This window comes from Lingula anatina, chromosome 7 (genome assembly GCF_051362555.1).
Source record: "Lingula anatina isolate TDL-2025a chromosome 7, LinAna3.0, whole genome shotgun sequence".
Lineage (NCBI taxonomy): Eukaryota > Metazoa > Brachiopoda > Lingulata > Lingulida > Lingulidae > Lingula > Lingula anatina.
Genome location: NC_141773.1, coordinates 3,126,805 through 3,149,035, shown reverse-complemented (window position 1 = coordinate 3,149,035; position 22,231 = coordinate 3,126,805). Strand labels below are relative to the sequence as shown.

The 22,231-nt window shown below is 36.8% G+C and overlaps 3 protein-coding genes and 1 long non-coding RNA gene across 9 annotated transcripts; 2 read left to right on the top strand and 2 right to left on the bottom strand.

Annotated features, from left to right (window-relative positions):
- Positions 1-2,879: 2,879 nt before the first annotated feature.
- Positions 2,880-7,720, top strand: LOC106165770 (monocarboxylate transporter 13). Of its 4 annotated transcripts, none has more exons than XR_015335474.1 (7): positions 2,880-3,445; positions 4,160-4,471; positions 4,649-4,826; positions 5,198-5,324; positions 6,046-6,275; positions 6,584-6,727; positions 7,250-7,388. XR_015335474.1 is itself a non-coding variant. In XM_013544126.2 (7 exons), exons 1-7 carry the CDS (start codon positions 3,292-3,294, stop codon positions 7,375-7,377), a joined length of 1,260 nt encoding a protein of 419 aa, XP_013399580.2. In that variant the 5' UTR covers positions 2,882-3,291; the 3' UTR covers positions 7,378-7,720. The 4 variants fall into 4 exon arrangements, 3 of the variants coding, with proteins under 3 accessions (XP_013399580.2, XP_013399581.2, XP_013399578.2); XM_013544126.2 differs by having other exon boundaries at positions 2,882-3,445; positions 5,207-5,324; positions 6,046-6,271; positions 7,250-7,720; XM_013544127.2 differs by having other exon boundaries at positions 2,884-3,445; positions 4,703-4,826; positions 6,046-6,271; positions 7,250-7,719.
- On the bottom strand, positions 7,384-9,188 carry LOC147760617 (uncharacterized). Its single transcript, XR_015335476.1, has 3 exons — positions 8,998-9,188; positions 8,174-8,307; positions 7,384-7,920 (listed from the first exon to the last, which is right to left on the bottom strand). It is a non-coding gene; the product is annotated as an uncharacterized LOC147760617 (long non-coding RNA).
- A 67-nt stretch (positions 9,189-9,255) lies between these two features.
- LOC106165771 (monocarboxylate transporter 13) lies at positions 9,256-14,167 on the top strand. Of its 3 annotated transcripts, none has more exons than XR_015335475.1 (7): positions 9,256-9,878; positions 10,488-10,799; positions 10,977-11,154; positions 11,705-11,822; positions 12,540-12,769; positions 13,059-13,202; positions 13,691-14,167. XR_015335475.1 is itself a non-coding variant. In XM_087017726.1 (7 exons), exons 1-7 carry the CDS (start codon positions 9,725-9,727, stop codon positions 13,816-13,818), a joined length of 1,260 nt encoding a protein of 419 aa, XP_086873852.1. In that variant the 5' UTR covers positions 9,260-9,724; the 3' UTR covers positions 13,819-14,167. The 3 variants fall into 3 exon arrangements, 2 of the variants coding, with proteins under 2 accessions (XP_086873853.1, XP_086873852.1); XM_087017726.1 differs by having other exon boundaries at positions 9,260-9,878; positions 12,540-12,765; XM_087017727.1 differs by lacking the exon at positions 13,059-13,202 and having other exon boundaries at positions 12,540-12,765.
- A 20-nt stretch (positions 14,168-14,187) lies between these two features.
- Positions 14,188-21,475, bottom strand: LOC106165752 (uncharacterized). The gene is made up of 13 exons (XM_087017725.1): positions 21,286-21,475; positions 20,483-20,673; positions 18,963-19,083; positions 18,724-18,809; positions 18,263-18,464; positions 17,732-17,884; positions 17,400-17,491; positions 16,897-17,098; positions 15,818-15,985; positions 15,439-15,539; positions 15,166-15,239; positions 14,606-14,739; positions 14,188-14,346 (listed from the first exon to the last, which is right to left on the bottom strand). The coding sequence occupies exons 2-13, from the start codon at positions 20,663-20,665 to the stop codon at positions 14,195-14,197; spliced, it is 1,668 nt and encodes a 555-aa protein (XP_086873851.1). The 5' UTR covers positions 20,666-20,673; positions 21,286-21,475; the 3' UTR covers positions 14,188-14,194.
- Between the last annotated feature and the right edge of the window lie 756 nt (positions 21,476-22,231).

Below are 22,231 nucleotides of genomic sequence, written 5' to 3'. Positions count from 1 at the left end.
TTGTTTCATCCTCTCTTTATCCAAGCCATACAATTATGTCATACTACAATGTAAGAGTATGATACTAATTATAACAGAATGTAAATATCTCTGTTTTGTTTGTGGTATCAAATACATCAAATTTAATTCATCCATAAAGCAAAAACCCGTCGTAACCTTTCATTACTAGCATTGAAATATTGACCTCTTATACCCACACTTTGGATTCTTCAGGATATATCCGTGACGTCACAGACAGTTACTTCGCAGTGTTCCTGAGCATTGCCTTTTGTTTTGGCGCGTTCGTTTTTGCAACATCTTTGCTCATATTCATCAATAAGTGCAGGGATTTGAGAAGTTTTGAAGTGATAAAGAACAGAAATTCGTTCAACTGAAAATTTGGAAAAAAATAACCTTCGTCCACCATGCACCATCACAATGTTTTCAAATGACAATGTGGATTGACCTTAATGACGTTGATATTTCATCCGTACAATGTGTCTACACACAAGATCTCGTATTAATCTACTGAGATATTCCAAACAACGTTGTAGCTCACAGTCAAACTAGAGCAAAGGCAGATTTTAGTGTGGAGCAGTTTAAGGTTTTGCACTGGAAGTTATTTCTCGCACTTTTCCAATCAAGATCTAAGCAAGTTCTCTAATGCTGAGATCTCGGGTATATGAAGGCACCTTGCTATTACAGCGTAACTTGCAGCACCCGTGCTTTACTGATGTGTCGTCCAGGATTTGTATTTGCTTTTAATAATACAGGCGGCATACAACTTCGAATGAGACATTTTGAAACCCAGGCCAAACATTTTCAAGTTACCTTGACGGCATACATGTGTACATGTATAGGGATTTTGATGGAAAACATCGTTTGTCTCTTTTATATGTCATCTACAGAGATCCAAACAAACCCTGTCTCTGATATGTCTTAAATACTCTTTGAAGGGAAATTATCTGACTACTGGGTTGGGCAGACATGAACATTCGGGTGCTGCGTTATATTGTAAATTTACAGCATGAGATGTAACTAAAAGTGGACAAAAGTGGTATCAGAAGAAATGAGAACTTTCCGAGATCCCAATGTCGATGGAAATGGTATACTGAAAAGTTGAACTATGGCAAAATGATTAGAAATGTGAGTGAATCAAACATTTTTTGTAAGAGTGACTACTACTCACACCTTGCATTACGTCAATAGTGGTTGTGTGTGGATTACATAATAGTAGATACATTCAGTGGCCCAGCTAAGTGACCTTGACAACACACCCTGAGTTGCATTTGATATGACAGGTAGAAAATCACGAGGTGGAGCATCCAAACGGGGCAGTGGACGTGAGAGTCATTCATTGATCTCAGTTAGTGGAAATACGGATGGTTCTAAGGGTTCGGATGAGGAAAACTCTGACACGGACACAAAAGGGCTTTTACTCGAAATACGTAGAGATGTCAAATCCATGAACAAAAAAATCGACCATCTTGAAAAGTCTGTGCTTGAATTAAAAGACGAAAATAAAAAGCTCAAAGAAGAAAATGCGATACTAACTGAAAGTATGACAGCATTGAACGCAAAATTGTAAAAAGTTGAAGGAAAATTAGCAGACACAATAAAAAAAACAGGAGCGCATTGAAAAGCATAGTAAATTAAAGAATTTAAAAGTATTTAACATTGCAGAGGATGAAGCTGATAATTCCACAACAACGTGCTCCAAGGTCATAGATAAATTTAAGGAGCATCTAAAGCTTACAGACGAAGACTTGCGCTTCGAAAGTGTATTTCGTCTCCCTTGTAGAACGAAGCCGAGACCCGTCTTGATAAGTTGCAGTAGCCTGAGAATAAAGGATGGGATTTTGTCTGCATTTCAATCAAAACGTAATGATCAAAATCTCCCCTTTCCGCATCAGTCAAGATTTACCGGAAGGAGTCTCAAAATTGCGACGCGATCTGCAACCTTTTTTCAAAGAGTGTATAGAGAAGGATAAAAGTCCATATTTCAAGTACGACGTACTAGTTGTCGACGGCCAAACATACACATTCGACAAAGAAAAAAATGTCTCAGTGTTGGTTGGTGGTGACCATTCCAGGCGACGGGAGACACAAGTGAATATGGACTATGGGAGTGGCCGGGCAAAGAGTACAAACATACATGAAAATGTAAATAGTGAAAATATTAAGGTTATTACTTGGAATGCAGGAGGATTAAGAAGGCACTGTTCAAATAAAGAAATAATAGTCTCCCCGCCTCTCACACGCCTCCCCATGTGTCTTCCCAATGGAGCCGAGATTTAATGACTGTACCCCCACAGGGACGACGCATGGGGGTGGGGGGGCGTGTGAGAGGCGGGGAGACTATTAAAAGATTAGGCGGTTTTCCTTTCATGTACGTCCGCCATATTTAGGTCGTGGCTTTGTAGAACCATGGCTCAAGTAGATGTGAATGCGGCCTTATGTTATTATATTATAAAATTACCTTAAGTAAGTCATGGGCGCCTATGCATCTAAGCTAGTTTTATTGAACGTTACTAGATTTAAGTGACCAGTAATAAAGAGCTATATGTCTGTGAAGACCTTGTGCCACCCTTATCATTTTCTGGTATCATTTTCTAGTGTTGCTGAATATAAGGAAGAAATGCGTGAACTTTGTAGATGACCCTACACCTTTAAGCTGAGTTCAGCTATTTTGCTCTTTCTTTGTTATCAAATGTACTTGTTACCCAGCTTTAAATGGGTTACACTAACCTCGGCGTCTGTTTATACACACAAATTTTTGTACCTGTATGGCATGTCACATCTCAGTCACACTCGATGCGTTTTATTTGTCAAGTTATTCTACGTATGACCCACTTACAAAAAAACAGAGGAACACATGAGTGGATCCATCAAAGCAGTGTCAGATAACATTTTGTCGTGATACACTGTAGTTCTACCTAACCCTAAAACTGGTTTTGAGGGGTTCTACATGTACTTCACACTAAAACTGGTTTTGAGCCCTCCTCTTGCCAGAAGCATTTATTCAGGTTAGGCGATAGTTTTCATATTATAAGTTCACTAAGTATTTTGTAGCATAAAGAAAATGTTGATATTGAAGCGATCAGACGCGCTTGCACAGGTGAAGATGCAATGATAGTTATGTCAAGGTACAGGCTGTCTAGGTGGGTTGATGCTCAAATCAGGGACTTATGATTTTATTTTTCATTCACTTATACGTAACTGGCTGCATTCGTGCAATAATTTCGGAATTATAACATCATAACAGACACCTTAGCACCCGTCCTTTGGTTTTAATTATCAAGACGCACGGCGATGATATCTCCATGTATCTACAGAGGTTGGGTTGTACTGGGGATTGCAACCCTTCTATTTATGACTCAAAAGGGAATTGAGGTGTCGTGGGGGACAACCATATTGTGTTTTCAACAGGATGAAGATTTTCCACAGTCGACTCTCGCATTGCTAGGTAAGGCTTTATCTTTGCTTTCATCAAATTACAATATACACCTGTAGTATCTTTGTTAAAGGCCTTCGTAATTTAAACGCAAAAAAAAAAAAAAAAAAAAAAAAAAAAAAAATGGCTAGATACGGCGAGATAGTCTTAATCTATCTGGCCACTTCGTTTTTCCTCAGCTGAAACTGGCAAGAGGGGTTCGGAAGTTATCTTTGTAAAGCCAAGTACCCTGCTGATATATACAGATTTTACATACATGTATCTGGCACAATGATCTGCTAGTTATAATGATTGCTACTAGATCTAAGTGGCTGGTTATAGTAGCAAATTACTGAGTAATTTCCAAACTATATGACGGTTACGTCATCATATATATTTTGTGCACAATCCATTACAAAGATGACGTGGCTAACTACACAGAAGAAAAGCGCAATCTTCGTAAATGGCAGATACAAACCCCATCAACCATCGCTCTGTCCTTTGTTATCGAATATACTCACTTCTAACATTATATTTTTAAACCTCAATGGTTTCATTAAAAGGGTTAACGTTATAAGAGGAAAACCATAAAAATCCGTCGATTATCTTAGATAAGACAGGTACTGTACAGGATATGGAGGAGGGCCCCAGCATAGCTGCCCAGACTAACGTAAAGTAACGAAATACTGTTGTTGGCTGAATGGGTGTTAAACACAGATACACATTATTATTTTTATTATTTTACAGGGACCCCGCTCTCAGTGTTCCTAGCGTTCAAAGTCTCTCTCAGTAACCTTATCTACATGGCACTGTTTAAATATGGACAGTTGAGTCTTCGGCAATTTACAGCTCTTGGAGTATCCCTTATGGTGCTGGGACTGTTTCTGACGTCTTTTGCCGACAGTCCACAGTTTGTGGCTGCATCTTTTGGTATTCTTTCGGGAAGTGGCACTGGGGTTTTAATAGTTTGCACGTATATAGTGATAGCACTTTGGTTTCCGTGGTCTCACCGGTTTCATGTTTTCTCAACGAGTGTGTTGTCTGCAATGGATCCCCTTGGTAAGTATGGTGACATAGCCACAAAATAAAATGTTGCGGCTTAGGCAACTCCCTCTCTGTACATTTAAATCCTAAACGTGTATTCAAATAGTCCTTTAATTCGTCATTTAAATCATTTTATTTTCAGATTTACCTTTGATGATTTTATGTTGCACTTGTTCTTAATTGTAATTTAAGGTATAACAGTAGTAAATGTTGTCGTTGCTAACATGTGCGCCGACCCCTCACTAGGATGGCGCTGGGCATTTCGACTTTGTGCTGCGGTTTTTGGCTCCATGGGTTCACTTCTTCTTGCGGTATTCGGCAATCCCCCAATAGTGTCGTCCGAACAGCAAGAAGCTATGCCAAATGAAAAGTAGGTTTATCTTGATGTTAGTAATCAAGTCATATGCTGCATTCAGAATAGTGTACGAAGTAGTCTGCGGGTCAAATCCGCCGACCCACTTGAATACTTCCCAAAAGTTAGTGTCTGTTAGCTTTTGGGCCATATTCGGCTCTAGGACTAGTTAGTCCACTGTTTTGAATGTGTTCGACCTGGTTGCACATTTAAAGTCGCAGAAAGGGGGCACAAAGGTCACAGGTAGGTGTAAAGGAGGCCTTAGTTAAAAGCGAAAACTTTCCAATGCAGTTTCCATATTTTGAGAATATAAACATTTTAACCATGAAGAGATCATGTGTGGTATGTAAGGATACGAAAATGAAATATGTTGTTGCATTTTCTTTCAGGTCTTTCAGGTCACCGAATATTCAGAAACCGCCATGGTCTGTGCGTTCTAAAGTCGTTGTTCATGGAATCTGGGCAATAGCAATATGCTGTAAAGGATTTGCTTATTTCTTACCAATGGTTATATTAGTAAGTATACAAAATTACTATAGTATATTAAGCATCTTTAAGTAGTTTTGGTCGCATATAATAATGTGTATATGTACCGGTCATGTTATATCATTACTGTAGCACACAAAGACGTGAAATGATTTAAAATCAAATAGCAACAACAATGCACCAATGCAACAACAATGCACCAATTTATTCTTACCAGGGAAGTGTCTCAAAATATGGAAGGTTTGAATCAAAAACGCTCTAATTTTAAACTCAATTATTTATCCAACCGTTTTCGAAACTGATGTGCCATGTTTTAACTTGTTTTGTCACATGAACTGTAACGTACGTGAAATAAAGAGCACTGAAGTTTGGAAGATTGGTGACTAATAAAAAGTTAAGTAGTGATCAGACGAGAGCAGAAAATAAAGAGTAATTCATGCTTCCCACCAAGCAGATAACAGCAGATTAATATGTTATATGTTAGTATTTTGCACAGCTTTTCAATTGTTTAACAAGTAAAGAAAGCTGGATGTTAAACGAAGACGCAAAAGTTCAAACACTTACAATAACAGACTGTTAATATAAAAGTTATTATAGTCGAATAAAGTGTATGAAGTAAAATTTTAATATTTCTCAATAATACTGTATTTTGTGAAGTCAAAATTAGATGAAACCATACGGTTTTTTAACTTTATTTCAGTTGCATTTTTGTTATACATATCACTTTTTTGTACTGACTTATTTTCTTCAGCCAAAACACTTGATAGACCTTGGTTATAAGGAAGTCGACGCAGTGAAAGTTATATCAGTATTTGGGACCGTAGGTGCGATTGGACAGGCGTTTGCCTCATTGGTAGGGGATTATGTGAAGGGATATATTATGGTGGCGAACCTTGTGGCGGCTACGATGCTTACTGTGAATAATATTATTGCAGCATATTCGACATCTTTGACTGCTGTTTATGTATATTGTGCTGGTGGGTACGTTTTACATTTGATGTTCGTCCTCCATAATAAGATATATATATATATATATATATATATATATATATATATATATATATATATATATATAAAACATCGAAATATGTATTTTCAAAGATGCGATTTTTAAAGACACAAACAAAGAAAACATTATTGACATAAGTATATATTTTAATATGTAAGTCAGAAACCAGTCGGAAATGCACATTGCATGACTACCCTTGTTAAGATAATTTGAGATTCAGTTAAAAACCAAATTATACAGGTGGCAGTTATTCTTATTAAAGCATTAACTAATTTTGTAGTCTCGGGGTTTTTTCTTGGTCCATACCTTGCCGGGTATTATGCTGTCAACAATGAAATCATGGACGGAGAGAATATCTATACGTTATTCTTGACAATGCGTTTGAGCAAAGGAGTCGGAGCTACCGTGGGACCCTACTTGGCAGGTAGTTTTAGTTCTTACTTTTCCTGCACGGTGCATTTTCTATCCATTTCCATTTTGTTATTTTCCATCGCAGTGAAAATAATTAAATAATTCCACTTAATTTATTCATTTTACCAGTGTGATAATAAATGATTTACCTTAGTAATAATTTTTACTGCATGGGAAATAATTGTTGTTGTGCTAGACTCCATAAAATATATCAAGAAAACACCTAATATATTGACCATTACATTTGGTGTAATTTTGAAGGACAAGAAGTAAAAACATGACTGTTCTTAGTATTGCATTAAATATATTGAAAACAGATATTTGTTTCCACCATCATATGACAACCAATACTTTATGTTTTTTTAAATCTATTCTTCTTACAGTAACACGAAATAAATATATATGACCACTGCCCCAGTAGAATCGTAACGATTATAAGCTCTGTATATATGACGGAATCAAATGTGATGATATCCCGGCGTTGTATTCTATGGCATTTTAAGTTCTTATACTCCTGCGTTTTTTTTTTCTTCAGGACATATCCGTGACGTCACAGGCAGCTACCAGGCAGTGTTCCTGTCCATTGCGTCATGTTTTGGCATGTTTATTTTGGCTACGTTTTTACTCATATGCAACAAGAAGTGGAGATATTTGAAGTCTTGATTGATGAACGATAGCAATGAATGTGACTAAAATGTTGGACTTGAAAACAGAAACTGCATCTATGAATTACATGTCTTATCCAAATAGACATTTAATTTGATTTTCACTTTGACATTCCCAACCACCGGGTTTTGTGCGTCTACACATAAGATCTCGTATCACCACACACGAACATATAACCTACATGCATGTAGTTTTATGCATTACCATTCCATATCTTTGCCACATATACTGTTAACGTCAGTGCACAATACATACACTGGGAAGGAGCCAATTTGCTCGGAAAAATGATAGCTTATTTCATATCACAAAACGTGTGTCAGGGGTATAATAATAAAGAAAAAATCCGTTGGTCAGTAAGTGTTCAGCATATTCTAAGATAGCTAAGCTTCGGCGTGAACATCCTCCACCATGATGGTCATCCTGGTCATCCAGCCGATATACCCCTGTAGGGGCTGTGTCGCCCGGAACCAGCGTTACACGTGCCGATGTTGAAGGAGACCAACACGTTTCCCGCGCTCAGGCCCTTTCACATTCCGCTTACTGAAAGATTTGAATGCATGTGGTATAATACAGCATAAATAGTTCCATATTTAGGATTTTACTTGAATATGCAGTGCACAGAAATGTAAACAAACTTTCCCAAACAGCATACAACTAAAAACAGATAATAGATAAATAGATATGATAATCAACAGAATACAGTTGGAACGTAAGTTTTCCTTAAATTTCACGTGCCGCTGTATGTATACATGCGTCACACAACTTCGTTTGGAACATTGTCTACAATATTTACCTGATGTCGGGATCCTTCTGTCCACTTCTGCATACTGATTGCTGTTTTCGTGCCACTCTCTTTTGATTGTCTGAGGGTCGGAGCACAAGTTATTGTTGAACTTAAAGAACCATCGCGCACAGTGATTTCGAGACCTATAGAAAAATATTAATATTTTCAAAGAGTCAAAATTTTCAAACTTTAAAAAAATGAATTTTCCTGGAGTAAACAATAATTTTCCCTTACTTACCAATGGTTAATGAATCAATTTTTACATTCAAAGTTAGTCCCTGGATTTTTTCTAAAAAGTTTCGTTTTTTGTTAAAATCTCTTAAGAGATTATAACAGAGTATAGCCTTCAGTGGAGATCACGTGGTCTAAAGACGAGCAGAATAATAGCTATAGCTGCCGTTTTTGTGGTAAAACAGAATATACAGTATTAAATTTCTATGAATTATTCACAATGTTTTTTTTGTGAAATATAGATCTCATACGAAGAGTTATTATCCCTTTAAATAGGTGAGTCATGGGCACCCATGCATCTAAGCTAGTTTTACTGAACGTTACTAGATCTAAATGGACAGTTATAAAGAGCTATGGCACTGAAGACCCAGTGCCACCCTTTTCTTGTGGCGTTATCATGTATGAATTAAGTGTACAGTGTCAATAGGGTGAAAAGTGTTGCTAAATATAACGGAGAAATGCGTGGACTTTGTAGATGACACTACAGCTTCAAGGTGAGATCAACTATATTGCTCTTTCTTTGTTATCAAAGGTATCTTTTACTAAGCTTTAAATGGGTTACACTAACCTCGGCTCTGTTTATACACAGATATATTTTGTACCTGTATGGCATGCAGGGGCGGATCCAGAGCCATTTACTGACAGTCTTCCAAATTTTATTTGTTGATTCATCCTCCAATTCTGACCGTCTTCCACCAGGAAAAAATTAGATACCCGTCAATGTAAACGTGAAAATCTGACCGTCTTCCGGAAGACCCAGAAGACGGCCTAAATCCGCCCCTGGCATGTCACATTTCAGTCACACTTGATGTGTTCTATTTGTCAAGTTATTCTACGTACTTTATGACCCACTTGAAAAAAAAAAAAAAAAAAAAAAAAAAAAAAAAAAAAAAAAAAAAAAACAGAGGAGTACATGAGTGGATCCATCAAAGCAGTGTAGGATAACCTTTTGTCGCAATACACTGTAGTTCTACCTCACCTTAAAACTGGTTTTGAGGGGTTATACTTCACACTAAAACTGGTTTTGAGCCCTCCTCTTGCCAGAGGCATTTATTTAGATTAGGCGATAGTTTTCATATTATAAGTTCACTAAGTATTTTGTAGCTGAAAGACTGAAAGAAAACCTTTGATATTCAACCGATCAGACTCCCATGTCTACATGTAGGAAAAAATGCGGCGGTCAATACTTTAAGGTGCAGGCTGTCTTCGTGGGTTGATGCTCAGTTCATGGACAAATGATTTTATTTACATTCACCAATACATAACTGGCTGTATCTGTGTACTTACTTCGGAAATACAACATCATAGCAGACACCTCAGCACCCGGTAATGATATCCCCTGGTATCTACAGAGGCTGGGTTGTGCTGGGGATTGCTGTTATTCTATTTATGACTCAAAAGGGAATAGAAGGTGCGTGGGGGACAACAATTTTGTGTTTTCAGCAGGATGAAGATTTTCCACAGTCGACTCTCGCATTGCTAGGTAAGGGTTCATCTTTGCGTTCATCAAATTACAATATACACCTTTAGTATCTTTGTTAAAGTCTCTCTCTCTCTCTGATCTAATTAATGTATATTATCAATGTCGTTGGGCGTATCTGCTAGTTATAATGATTCCTACTAAATCTAAGTGGCTGGTTATAAGTAGCAAATTACTGAGGAGTCTCCATAGACCCTTTCCAAATTATATGAAGGTTACGTCACCGTATGTAATTTGTGCACAATTCATAACGCTAACTACACAAAAAGAAAAATGCAATCTTCGTAAATGGCAGCTCCAATTTCCATCAAGCATCGCTCTGTCCTTTGTTATCGAATATACTCGCTACCCACATTGAAGTTGCTTACATATATTTTTTAACCTCAATGGTTTCATAATAGGAGTTAACGTTATTAGAGCAAGACCGTAAAAATCCGTCGATTATCTTAGATAAGACAGGTACCAGGTATGGAGGAGGGCCCCATCATAGCTGCCGAGACTAACGTAAGGTAACGAAATAATTTAATGCTAATATACATGTAAATCTGAGCTGCTGTTTAGCGTATGTATTATGTCGTACTGTTGTACACATTATTTTTTATTATTTTACAGGGGCCCCGCTATCAGTGTTCCTAGCGTTTAAATTATCCCTCAGTAACCTTATCTACATGGCACTGTTTAAATATGGACAGTTGAGCCTTCGGCAATTTACAGCTCTTGGAGTATTCCTTATGGTGCTGGGACTGTTTCTGACGTCTTTTGCCGACAGTCCACAATTTGTGGCTGCATCTTTTGGTATTCTTTCGGGAAGTGGCATTGGGGTTTTAACAGTTTGCACGTACATAGTGATAGCACTCTGGTTTCCATGGTCTCACCGGTTTCATGTTTTCTCAACCAGTGTGTTGTCTGCAATGGATCCCCTTGGTAAGTATGGTGACATAACCACAAAAGAAAATGCTGCAGCTTAAGCATCTCCCTATCTGTGCATTTTAATCCTAAACGTGTATTCAAATAGTCCTTTAACTCGTCATTGAAATCATTTTATTTTCAGATTTACCTTTGATGATTTTATGTTGCACTTGTTCTTAATTGTAATTTAAGGTATAACAGTAGTAAATGCTGTCGTTGCTAACATGTGCGCCGACCCCTCACTGGGATGGCGCTGGGCATTTCGACTTTTTGCTGCCGTTTTTAGCTCTATGGGTTCACTTCTTCTTGCGGTATTCGGTAATCCCCCAATAGTGTCGTCCGAACAGCAAGAAGCTATGCCAAATGAAAAGTAGGTTTATCTTGATGTTAGTAATCAAGTCATATGCTGCATTCAGAACAGTGGACTAACTAGTCTGCGGGTCAAATGTGACCGACCCACTTGAATACTTCCCCAAGGGGGATCTATTCAGTGTCTATTAGCGGAATAGACGGCCAGCTTTTTGGTGGGTCGCCATATTTGACCCTCGGACTAGTTAGTCCACTGTTTTGAATGCGGCCACAGCCTTTGCTTCCATATTCCAGGAAATGCAAGTGCAACATTATTTACTTTAATGTCTCTTCAAGGTCTCATAAACAGCACTTTAAAAGTTACAAAAACATTGTGCGATTTTCGTCACCTCCATTGATCGTCCTGGTTGCACATTTAAATTAGCAGAAAGGGGGCACAAAGGTCACAGGTGGGTGTAAAAGGGGCCTTGGTTAAAAATAAAAATATTCCAATACAGTTTCCATATTTTGAGAATATGAACTTGTTGACCATGAAGAGATCATGTGTGGTATATAAGGATACGAAAATGATATCTGTTGTTGCATTTTAAATACAAATAACGGTCTTTCAGGTCACCGAATATTCAGAAACCTCCATGGTCTGTGCGTTCTAAAGTCGTTACTCATGGAATTTGGTCAATAGCAATGTGCTGTAAAGGAATTGCTTATTTCATACCAATGGTTATATTAGTAAGTATACAAAATTACTATTGTATGTGAAGCATCTTAAAGTAGTTTTGGTCGCATATTCTAATTTGCATATGCACCGATCATGTTATATCATTACTATAGCATGCAAAGACGTGTAATGAATTAAAATCAAACAGCAACACAACAACGATGCACCAATTTATTCTAACCAGGGAAGTGTCTCAAAATATGAAAGGTATGAATCGAAAACGCTCTAATTTAAAACTCAGTTATTTTTCCAACGGTTTTCGAAACTGCTGTGCCATGTTTTAACTGGTTTTGTCGCATGAACTGTAACGTACGTGAAATAAAGAACATTAAATTTTGGGAGATTGGTGACTAACAAAAAGTTAAATAGTGATCAGTCGAGAGCAGAAGATAAAAATACATGTAGTTCGTACTTCCCACCAAGCAGATAACAGCAGATTAATATGTTATATGTATTTTGCGCAATTTTTCAATTGTTTGACAATTAAAGAAAGCTGGATGTCAAAGGAAGATGCAAAAGTTCAAACACTCACAATAACATATTGTTAATATGAAAGTTATTATTGTCGAGTAAAGTATATTAAGTAAAAGTTTTATACTTCTCGAATAGTAAGATATTTTTTTCTTGTAAAGTCAAAATTAGATGACACCAAACAGTGTTTTAACTTTATTTCAGTTGCATTTTTTGTTATACATATCACTTCTTTCGTAATGGTTTATTTTCTTCAGCCAAAACATTTGATAGACCTTGGTTATAAGGAAGCCGACGCAGTGAAAGTTATATCAGTATTTGGGACCGTAGGTGCGATTGGACAGGCGTTTGCCTCATTGGTTGGGGATTATGTGAAGGGATATATTATGGTGGTGAACCTTGTGGCGGCTACGGTGCTCACTGTGAATAATATTATAGCAGCATATTCGACATCTTTGACTGCTGTATATGTATATTGTGCTGGTGGGTACGTTTTTACATTTGATGTTTGGCCTCCATAATTAGATTTAGTATTAGAATCGCATCGATATATGTATTTTAAAGATGCGATTTAAAAAAAGTATTCTTTATATCTTCTTATTAGACACAAACAAGCAAAACATTGTTGACATAAGTATGTATTTCAATATGCCAGTCAGAAACCAGTCGGTAGTGCACATTGCATGGCTTCCCTTGTTAAGATAATACGAGACTCAGTTAAAATTCAATTTTTGATATGGCAGTTATTCTTATCAAAGTATTAACCAATGTTGTAGTCTCGGGGTTTTTTCTTGGCCCATACCTTGCCGGGTATTATGCTGTCAACAATGAAATCATGGACGGAGAGAATATCTATACGTTATTCTTGACAATGCGTTTGAGCAAAGGAGTCGGAGCTACCGTGGGACCCTACTTGGCAGGTAATTTTAGTTCTTACTGTTCCTGCACGGTGCATTTTCTATACATATTCATTTTGTTATTTTTCACCGCAATAAAAATAATTAAATAATTTATACCTAACTTACTTAATTTTACCAATGTGGTAATAATTGATTTATTGTACTGCAATATGGTAAATAATAGCTGCTGTGTTAGACCCCATAAAATACACTAAATACATCAAGAAAACGCTTAATATATTGACCATTATAACATGAAGTAAAAAATGTTCTTGGCATTGCACTGAAATTTATTGGAAACAGATATTTGTTTCCGCCGTCCTATGATGACCACTACTTTCTGTTCAAATTCTTTTCCTATGATAGGAACTCTAAATAAATATATATGACCACTGCACCAGTAGTATCGTAACTATTATCAGTTCTGTTCTGACTAAATCAAATTTGATGATATCCCGACATTATATTCTGGTATCATTATTATTTCTTACTCCTTTTTTTTTCTACAGGACATATCCGTGACGCCACAGGAAGCTACCACGCAGTGTTCCTGTCCATTGCGTCATGTTTTGGCGTGTTCGTTTTGGCAACGTTTTTGCTCATATTCAACAAGAAGTGGAGATATTTGAAGTCATGATTGATGAACGGCAGCAGCAATGAATGTGACTAAAATGTTGGACTTGAAAACAGAAACTGCATCTATGAATTACAAGTCTTATTCAAATAAACCTTTAAATTGATTTTTACTTTGACATTTTGTGCGTCTACGCACAAGATCTCGAATTTCACCACACACGAACATATAACCTACATGTATGTATGTAGTTTTATGCATTATCATCCCATGTCTTTGCCACATTTACTATTAACGCCAGTGCACACTACAAACAGTGGGAAGGAGTCAATCGCTCAGAAAAATGATAGCTTATTTTATGTCACAAAACGTGTGTCAGGGGTACAGGAATAAAGAAATAATACGCTGGTCATTAAGTGTTCAACAAATCCTAAGATGTTTAAGCTTCCGCGTGAACTTCTTCCACCATGATGGTCATCCTGGTCATCCAGCCGGTATAGGTGCTGTGTCGCCCGGTGCCAGCGTTACATGTGCCGATGTTGAAGGAGACCAACACGTTTCCCGCGCTCAGGCCCTTGCACATTCCGCTTACTGAAAGATATGAATAGATGTGGTGTAATAGAAATGCAGCACAAATAGTTCTATATTTTGGATTTTAAGTGAATATGCGTTGCACAGAAATTTAGTCAAACTTACCAAAACAGCATACTAAACTAAAACAGGCGAATAAATAGATAAATTAATCAACAGAATACAGTTCGGACGTACGTTTTCCAAAAACTTCATGTGTCGTTGTGTGTGTACGGGTGCGTCACAAATCTTCGTTAACGACCTTCTCTACAATATCTACCTGATGTCGGGATTCTTTTGTCCACTTCAGCATACTGATTACTGTTTTCGTGCCACTCTCCTTCGATTGTCTGAGGGTCGGAGCACAAGTTATTGTTAAACTTGAAGAACCACCGTGCACAGTACCCGCGAGACCTGTAGAAAAACATGAATAACGGTACTTACTCAATATTTTCAAACTTTCAGGTACATAATTTTCTAAGCACAATTTGTGGTGCATTAACTGCATACAATAGAACTTAAGAGTAGCATGCTTTTTAATTTTGTTGCAACCACCCAATATGAATGTTCTTAATTCAAGAAATAATGACTTAAAAAAGTATATGCACAAGGATATGCACCCCCCCCCCCCGAAAAAAATGGAGAAAAGACTTTAATCATCTGACTTAACGTATCGACATTTTTGCTGTAGCCAATTCGAAAGAAGGTTTAAATGTGTTCGATTATGTGCCTAAGCTTACGAGGAACCGGGATTTACATTATCAATTGTAATTTATCAAAAAAGGCAAAATTGTGGGTCCTTATTTCCTTCCTAAAAGAGGAAAGAATACACCAACTAACGTTGCAGGTCTAATCACACCGTTGAAGGTTACACGAAGGACGGAACTGCTACTCATCTTGATGTAGTAGAATCTCTGAAAAAAAAAAAACAAATTTTACAAGATTTCAGTTATTTACTCCATGTAGTTTAATATTAAAAAAGAAACAAGTTTTACAAGACTTGATTTTATCCCTTCAAATTAACTGCATTATCAAATCCCAGAATGTTGTCCACGATGGAAAATGCAAATACATTAGGAAAGATTCAGAAAAGAACCTTTAAGGCAAACGCACCTTAATCTCTGCGTTATTATTGGTATTGTCCACGGCATACCAGTTCCAGTGATGTACGTTGAACACAGGGTTGGTCAGCTTATACCCTTCGTTCAGTATCACTGTAATATATGGAAACATTTACGAATTGAAAATACCCACCTCAACGAATTTCATGATTACTTTAGTGTGAAAATAATACCAAACAAATAGATTGACATTTGAAGGCTACCAAACCTCGAACCCAACGTAAAGCACCAACAGGTATGATGCAGTGCGCAAGTGTTTATCAAAGCTTAAGTTTTGCTATAACATTACGTTGTTTATTATAAAATACTTATCACCTTTCAATTTACATTGTTATTATATTAACAGCAACAAATGTGACACGTGTACAAACCCTGATTTTCCCGTCGTCCTAAACGGACCTCTTCCACGATAATGCGGGAGACAGAGTTAGAAAACCCAGTGTATGCGTTGTAGTTCGAGAAGGAGCCGGTGGGACAAGCTCCAACATTAAACTGAATCGTGTAATGTCCTTTCCCCAAACCCTCGCAAATACCTTCAACTAAAATACGCAAGTTTAAAAGAAAACATTTATATAAATATATAGTAAAGTCAATTATTTGTGGAACTGTTCCACCCTGGTACAAAACAATAATTAATCAATATCAAATTAAAAACTTTTCTGATTTCAAGTTTGAGAATGGTGTACGTGTATTTTACTGTTTACGCCCTCTAGATAAATTAAATTAAAATGAGATAAATTATCTCTGTTTAGTTCTAAACTTAACAATTCCTTCAGAGTGAATTCATACTAGTATTTCAAGGTCACATTTCACTCTACGTTAATCAATCATAACGCTCATTGAAAAAGGCCATTTTATCATTATGTGTTAAAAGAACCTAAATTGTCGTTAAAGGCACTGTACATTTATGAGACATTTAGTTAATGAGCTTTTATATTTATAAAGAAAACTAAAGAGTATTCATATATTTGGATCCAACATTCTTTTGAAACACATGAAGAGCTTTAACGGAAACGATTCAATACAAATGAAAATGGTGAAAGTTGGAATTTAATTATATTTTTGTTAATGCTGACAATATAAATTAATTGTTTATCAGTTCATATGCAGATTTACGTGTGTTAGACTGTGTTGAGAGTAGGATGTATCTTACTAGCAGGATCGATCTATATTAGCAGTGATTCTCGCTAAGGCTCAGTCAATGTAAACACCTTAATTGTCTGGCACGCCCCTCGTAACACGCCTAACGCGCCTCGTATTTGAGTTAAGCCGGGAATACTTTGTGATCCATGATGATGTTCATGTTGCTTTGCGAGGGGGAAGTGCCAGACAATTTAGCTGATGACATTGACTGCGCCGAAGCGAGAATAACCGCTAAGATAGATCGATCCTGCTAGAACAATAACTTCTATTCTATTCAGCCATAGAGTGCGTGCGCATTTAAACTCACTTGATCGTGTCATGTACTGATAGGACGCGTCGTGACCGTGCATAAACCCTACTGCACCATCGAGTGGAAAGGGAGAGGTGCACTCCACTCCGTTGAAAGTAAAGAACCACCGGCGGCAGTAATTTCCCTGATAGCCTCTTAGTACCCCAAACCACTTTACTCGAAGTGCGCTGTCTGCGGCGACTTTTTCGTAGGAGACATCCTTAAAAATTAAAATAGCTCTTTATATCTGTTGAAATAGATTCATCAGTTTTGTAATATTCATTGGTAATCCTCGGTCAATGACAACAGTGCACATAGAAGGCAATGTCAGATTGACTCAAAAAGTGTTTGTGAGTACATGTATAAAAATATTCGTTTGTGACAAAAACATTTACTAAGAAGACACTTGTTTTTTGTCGAGTCTGCATGTTTTTGAGCATTTCTTTGTAGTGGTATGTATGAGTGTGTGTGTGTGTGTGTGTGTGAGAGAGAGAGGGAGAGAGAGAGAGAGAGGCACTTACCAACCCAGGTATTACGCCATTATCCAGCCCATTCGTGAAACTCGGGAACACGTATTGTTTGACGTTGAACAGACTTAGAAAAGCGCAGGGAGCTGAGAGGATAAGACAAACCTCTTTTTCAGAAGTGAAACAAATGTCTAAACTATATCAAGTAAAAATTGTACTATATAAAGCTCATCGTTATGAGAAAACTAACTGTTCTTTGCTTAGAATGGCAAACGCATACCAGTAAGTTTGGTAAGAAGTACTAATATAAAACATCACCAAGTGCAGGCCGGATGAAGTGTATTGGATGAACTTCCAGCGAGAAAGAATTAAAAAGACTGATATACCTTGGACGGGTCTGGTGTCCACTTCCTCCACTAAAATCCTATTGGCTGTGTCCCAGCCTATTTTTGCACCGCTAACACTATGACCCGGTACACTGCCCGTAAACATGGCAATGTTTATACTTCCGGCCGCCAAACCCTCGCAGATACCTTCAACTAGAATGTGAAAAAATTGTCGGCAAACAGTAAAAAGGTCGGGTTGTTTTCCGATGGTGAAAATTTTATCTAATTCATCTATATATTTATTCATTCATTTATATATTTTACTTAACTGAAACAAAGTGACCAGGCTCAAAGATCCTTAAGAAAACTTTTTCACACTGATTCTAGCTGAGATTATCTTAATTTTATATTGTAATATATACCTTAAACTAAGGGTGTGGCTTGACTTTCGTATATAGTCATTCTCCACACATCTGGGATATTTTGACTTTGCTTCAAACAAATCCCAGCAGCGCTTCAGCGACGTTGCTCTCAGCCTGTGTCAAAATAACATTATAACTATAACAGCGATAATAGGACAAGTGTACTTACATTCATCATGTTTCCTTTGGTTTCTCTGGTTGCCTGTGTTTTTGCCGACGTATTCAATGGTGGCAGGATTTGAGCATTCTTGCCCGTTGAACTTAAAGTAAAATCGTGCTGCGTAATTGTTAACGTTCGCACTAACCCTCAAATTCCCGGCAAATCGCACACGGAGTCCGGTAAAGTCGTATAGCTTGGTGTATGTGACCCCCTGAAAGAAGGATACCGTTGAAGCTTCTACGTGCTTTTGAGCAAGGATCTTAAACGGGAGCTAGTGCCTAAAGTCAAAGGGTCCCGCTTTTCATACCAATAAAAGATAAAGTTTTGTGATTGATAACCATTACATACATTTTATCATTTTACTCATTTATAATCAAAAATATGAATCGCATGATTCATGAAGCAAACATTCACATTTTAAATCGAAATACTTCGGTTAGAACATATAAGAACCACCTTCTGTAACTCACCCAGGTTTCCCCGCTAGATCTAGAGTCTGACCAGCCGCTCCTGGAATACTGCCTGAAATTGGTGACCCCCAAGTTATCACAGCCTCCTAAGATATAATAATAATAATAATAATAATAATAATAATAATAATAAAATGAACTACCCTCTTAATAATATATATCATGCAATAGTAAGGAATATTTACAGGTGAATGTTAATTTTCAAGATTTACCACTTCTACAAGCAAGCGTCTACCTACGCGTTGTATTGTCCAAGTAGACAGTGCACTTGTTGCTGTTGGCCGAGTACTGTGCAGTTTGACATCTGTAGGCATTGCGGAGACACTGACGCTGGCAGTTACCAAAGCTTGTCGAATTCACCTGGTAAGATAAGGAATTAAGTAATAAAACCTATTGTATATTTGTAAGTAATAAGATGCATTGACCAAAACTGCTTAAAATCAGTCAACCAAACAGACAAAGAGACAATTTATGGTCAATTTATGGTCTCGTATTTTTTGTCCAACAGAAGGACACATAGAGCGAATGTCGATGAATGAGACTATTGTACAAAGGTAGTAAAATTCGACAGTAGAAAGCTTTAAAATACGCGCCTATTTGAAATATGGACAATGGACTTTGATACAAAGTGTGAACTTCCCCTTCCAAATTTTCTTCATTGGTTTTCTGCATTGGTTAAATAGAATATAGAATAGTTGAGGTTACATCAGTGATACAAGAAGCTGACTCAATTTACAAAAAAAAAAAAAAAAAAAATGACTAAATGGCCAGCTCGGCTTGTTCGATCAATGACCACAGAACTGTGACGTCACTATAAAAACTGTTGATTAGATTGTTTTTGTACGGGATATAACCGTCAAAATAAATTTCTCTCGGAAAGAAACAATTTCCATAACTCACGAATCTTTGCTCTACCACTCCCTACCTGTACTTGGATTTGATGTCTTTTTCCATTTTAGTTTTATAATTTAGTACTAAATTACTGCATTTCGGAAGGAACTTACGACGTTACTGTACAATTCAAGATCTTCGTAAAAATATCGGAATGACAGACAAGCTTAAATTTATGATGAAAAATATACATTTTAGATATATACAAGGTGAGATATACAGGGGGTACATTATAAGACTATGAAGCTGACTTTGAAATGAAAGTAAAATGTAAAATCAGTTGGAATATGCTCTTGAAAAAAATGTTTTGAGATAATTTAAACCGCATCAGTGCCAGATTCAGTTCTCACGTTTTGAGGCATCTGACCCCATAAAATCACTCAACCTTCGCCGCTTGATGGAAGCACGTCTAACAATCTAACAAATACCTGATAACCAATTCAAAGTAAAAAACTGGAAACAGTAGATAATAATTGTCAATTGCAGTTTGTTAAATATGTCCTAGGTTTACAGTCAGCTTTTCAGCTCCAGACGAACTATTGATGTATCCTCTGATTTACGTAAGTGAACTGCCGACATCAGGACAGGGGCACCATGCTTCTATCATTTAATTTCGATAATTAGATATACTACACTAATTGCTACAAAGCGAATACAGAACCAACAACAGAGGTTGACCAAGGATAGGTATTCAATATCTTAACAATTGCACCATAGAAAACATGTTGTATTGACGAAAAAGCTTAGTGGTAATGGAATATTTAACTTGCCTCAGGTGGTGAAAGTAATCAATATTTATATAAAAGTTTTTTTGAAGCTGGTTATTTCAAATCAGTCAAAAGCCATCCCACAGAGCTAAAAATCTTACCTGACAAATGACGTTATCTTCAATATTGGAGGCAGAGCAGCTGTCATTGTTAAAGCCGGCCAGATCCACTGGTCCTATGAACTTAGCAAACTCTTCCATCTCGTGAGTTGTTGCATACTCGATGTTGGCGTGTGTCACTAAGGGAAGCAACAGTGCCAAGGAAATCTTAAGCACACTGTCCATGTTATATTCTGTAATAATATAAAGAAATCAAAAATGGATAAATGGCTATATAAACTAAATTAAACATTTTTTCACTATCTGCACTTGCATGAATAAATGGATTGATAAATGGGTGGATAAATACAGTGTACATGTAGATAGATTTATAAAGGAAGAAATAGATAGAGCAAAAAACAAATGATTATTTTCATGAAAAATCTGTAAATTCGAAAATACAAAAAAAAGTCAACTAATGAGTAAACGAGTATTTTAATATGTTAGTGCTGGTACCTATATGTAAAAGTCACTGATTGAAAAAATATGTTTGCGGTGTCGGACTATTAACAAAAAAACATAACGTTCGTAAATCACAGTATTTCAGTTACTTCATCTCCTTAACCAGGCAAAAATGAAAACAGTAGAGTATATATATATATATTTCGGAAAACCTAAAATGTAATACTTACAATTTAAGCATTCAGAAAACAACTGATAACCGAGTAATTGTATGTTGATGGAAGCGAATTGCGCACCAAAAGCATTTTCAACTAATGTTTACCACCACTCATTTGATTCGTTTATTATTTGAAAAGTGATAATTCTTGCATATACACTACTAGTACCATTGAACAGTTACTTACCTTGAAATACAAAAGCAACCCTTTTTTCAACCAAACGCTTCTCCCTCCTGGGCCGTGTCCGCTGCTGTTATGAAAGGATTTCCAAGTTGCCAGTCGTATAATAAGAGCACTAAGGCGGAAAATGTCAATCTATAAACAAGGAATGGTATCCATTTTTTGTTTGAGAGTTTGTACCTATGCATTAACCCTCATCGACCCAATCCCAAAGTGAAAGGTGGAAACAAAAAAGATCCTGAGAACAGTCTCACAGGCTCCATGTGTGTCACTCTCTTCCGGGCAATAATGGAACTTGATATCTGCATTGATGTGTGAATGCAAATAAATACTTCCCTCGTCACAACGATGGCAATTTAGGCAGTTTAATCACATCACGAAAATGCACTATGACCGCTCAGTAGCATTTCACCCAAGTGTAAAGCATATTTGTAGTAGGGATGAAGAAGAATATGCTGAATTTCTACTTCTTTTTTAACATTTCACAGCGTAACTTTAAGAAAACAATTGATAATCTAGTACCACCCTTCGTAATTATGCTAAATGAACTACTCTATCATATTTACTACAGTGAAACAGAAAATTATGCTTAACTATACAGGAAATTACGACGTAGCACTGGCTAGTTCACTTTCTTTCAAAATCTCCGCGCTTTATAAACTTAGTAACTTAGGTGGGGTGCTAGCGTAAGAGATTTACTGTGAGAGTAACTATACATGTAGCCACATTATATATCTGTCTCATTGAGTGTTGCTCACAGCTAAAAAACGACAGCACGATATTTTTAATATTCCTGTTTAATACACATCTCAGGGATTGTCGCCTGGAAGGACAGTGAAGCACGTAATACTATAATGTCTCAAAAAAAATAATAAATAAATAAAAAAATAAAAAAATAAATAAAAAAAAGAAAAAATGAAAAGAAAAAGAACGTCTTAAGACAAGGTGCACA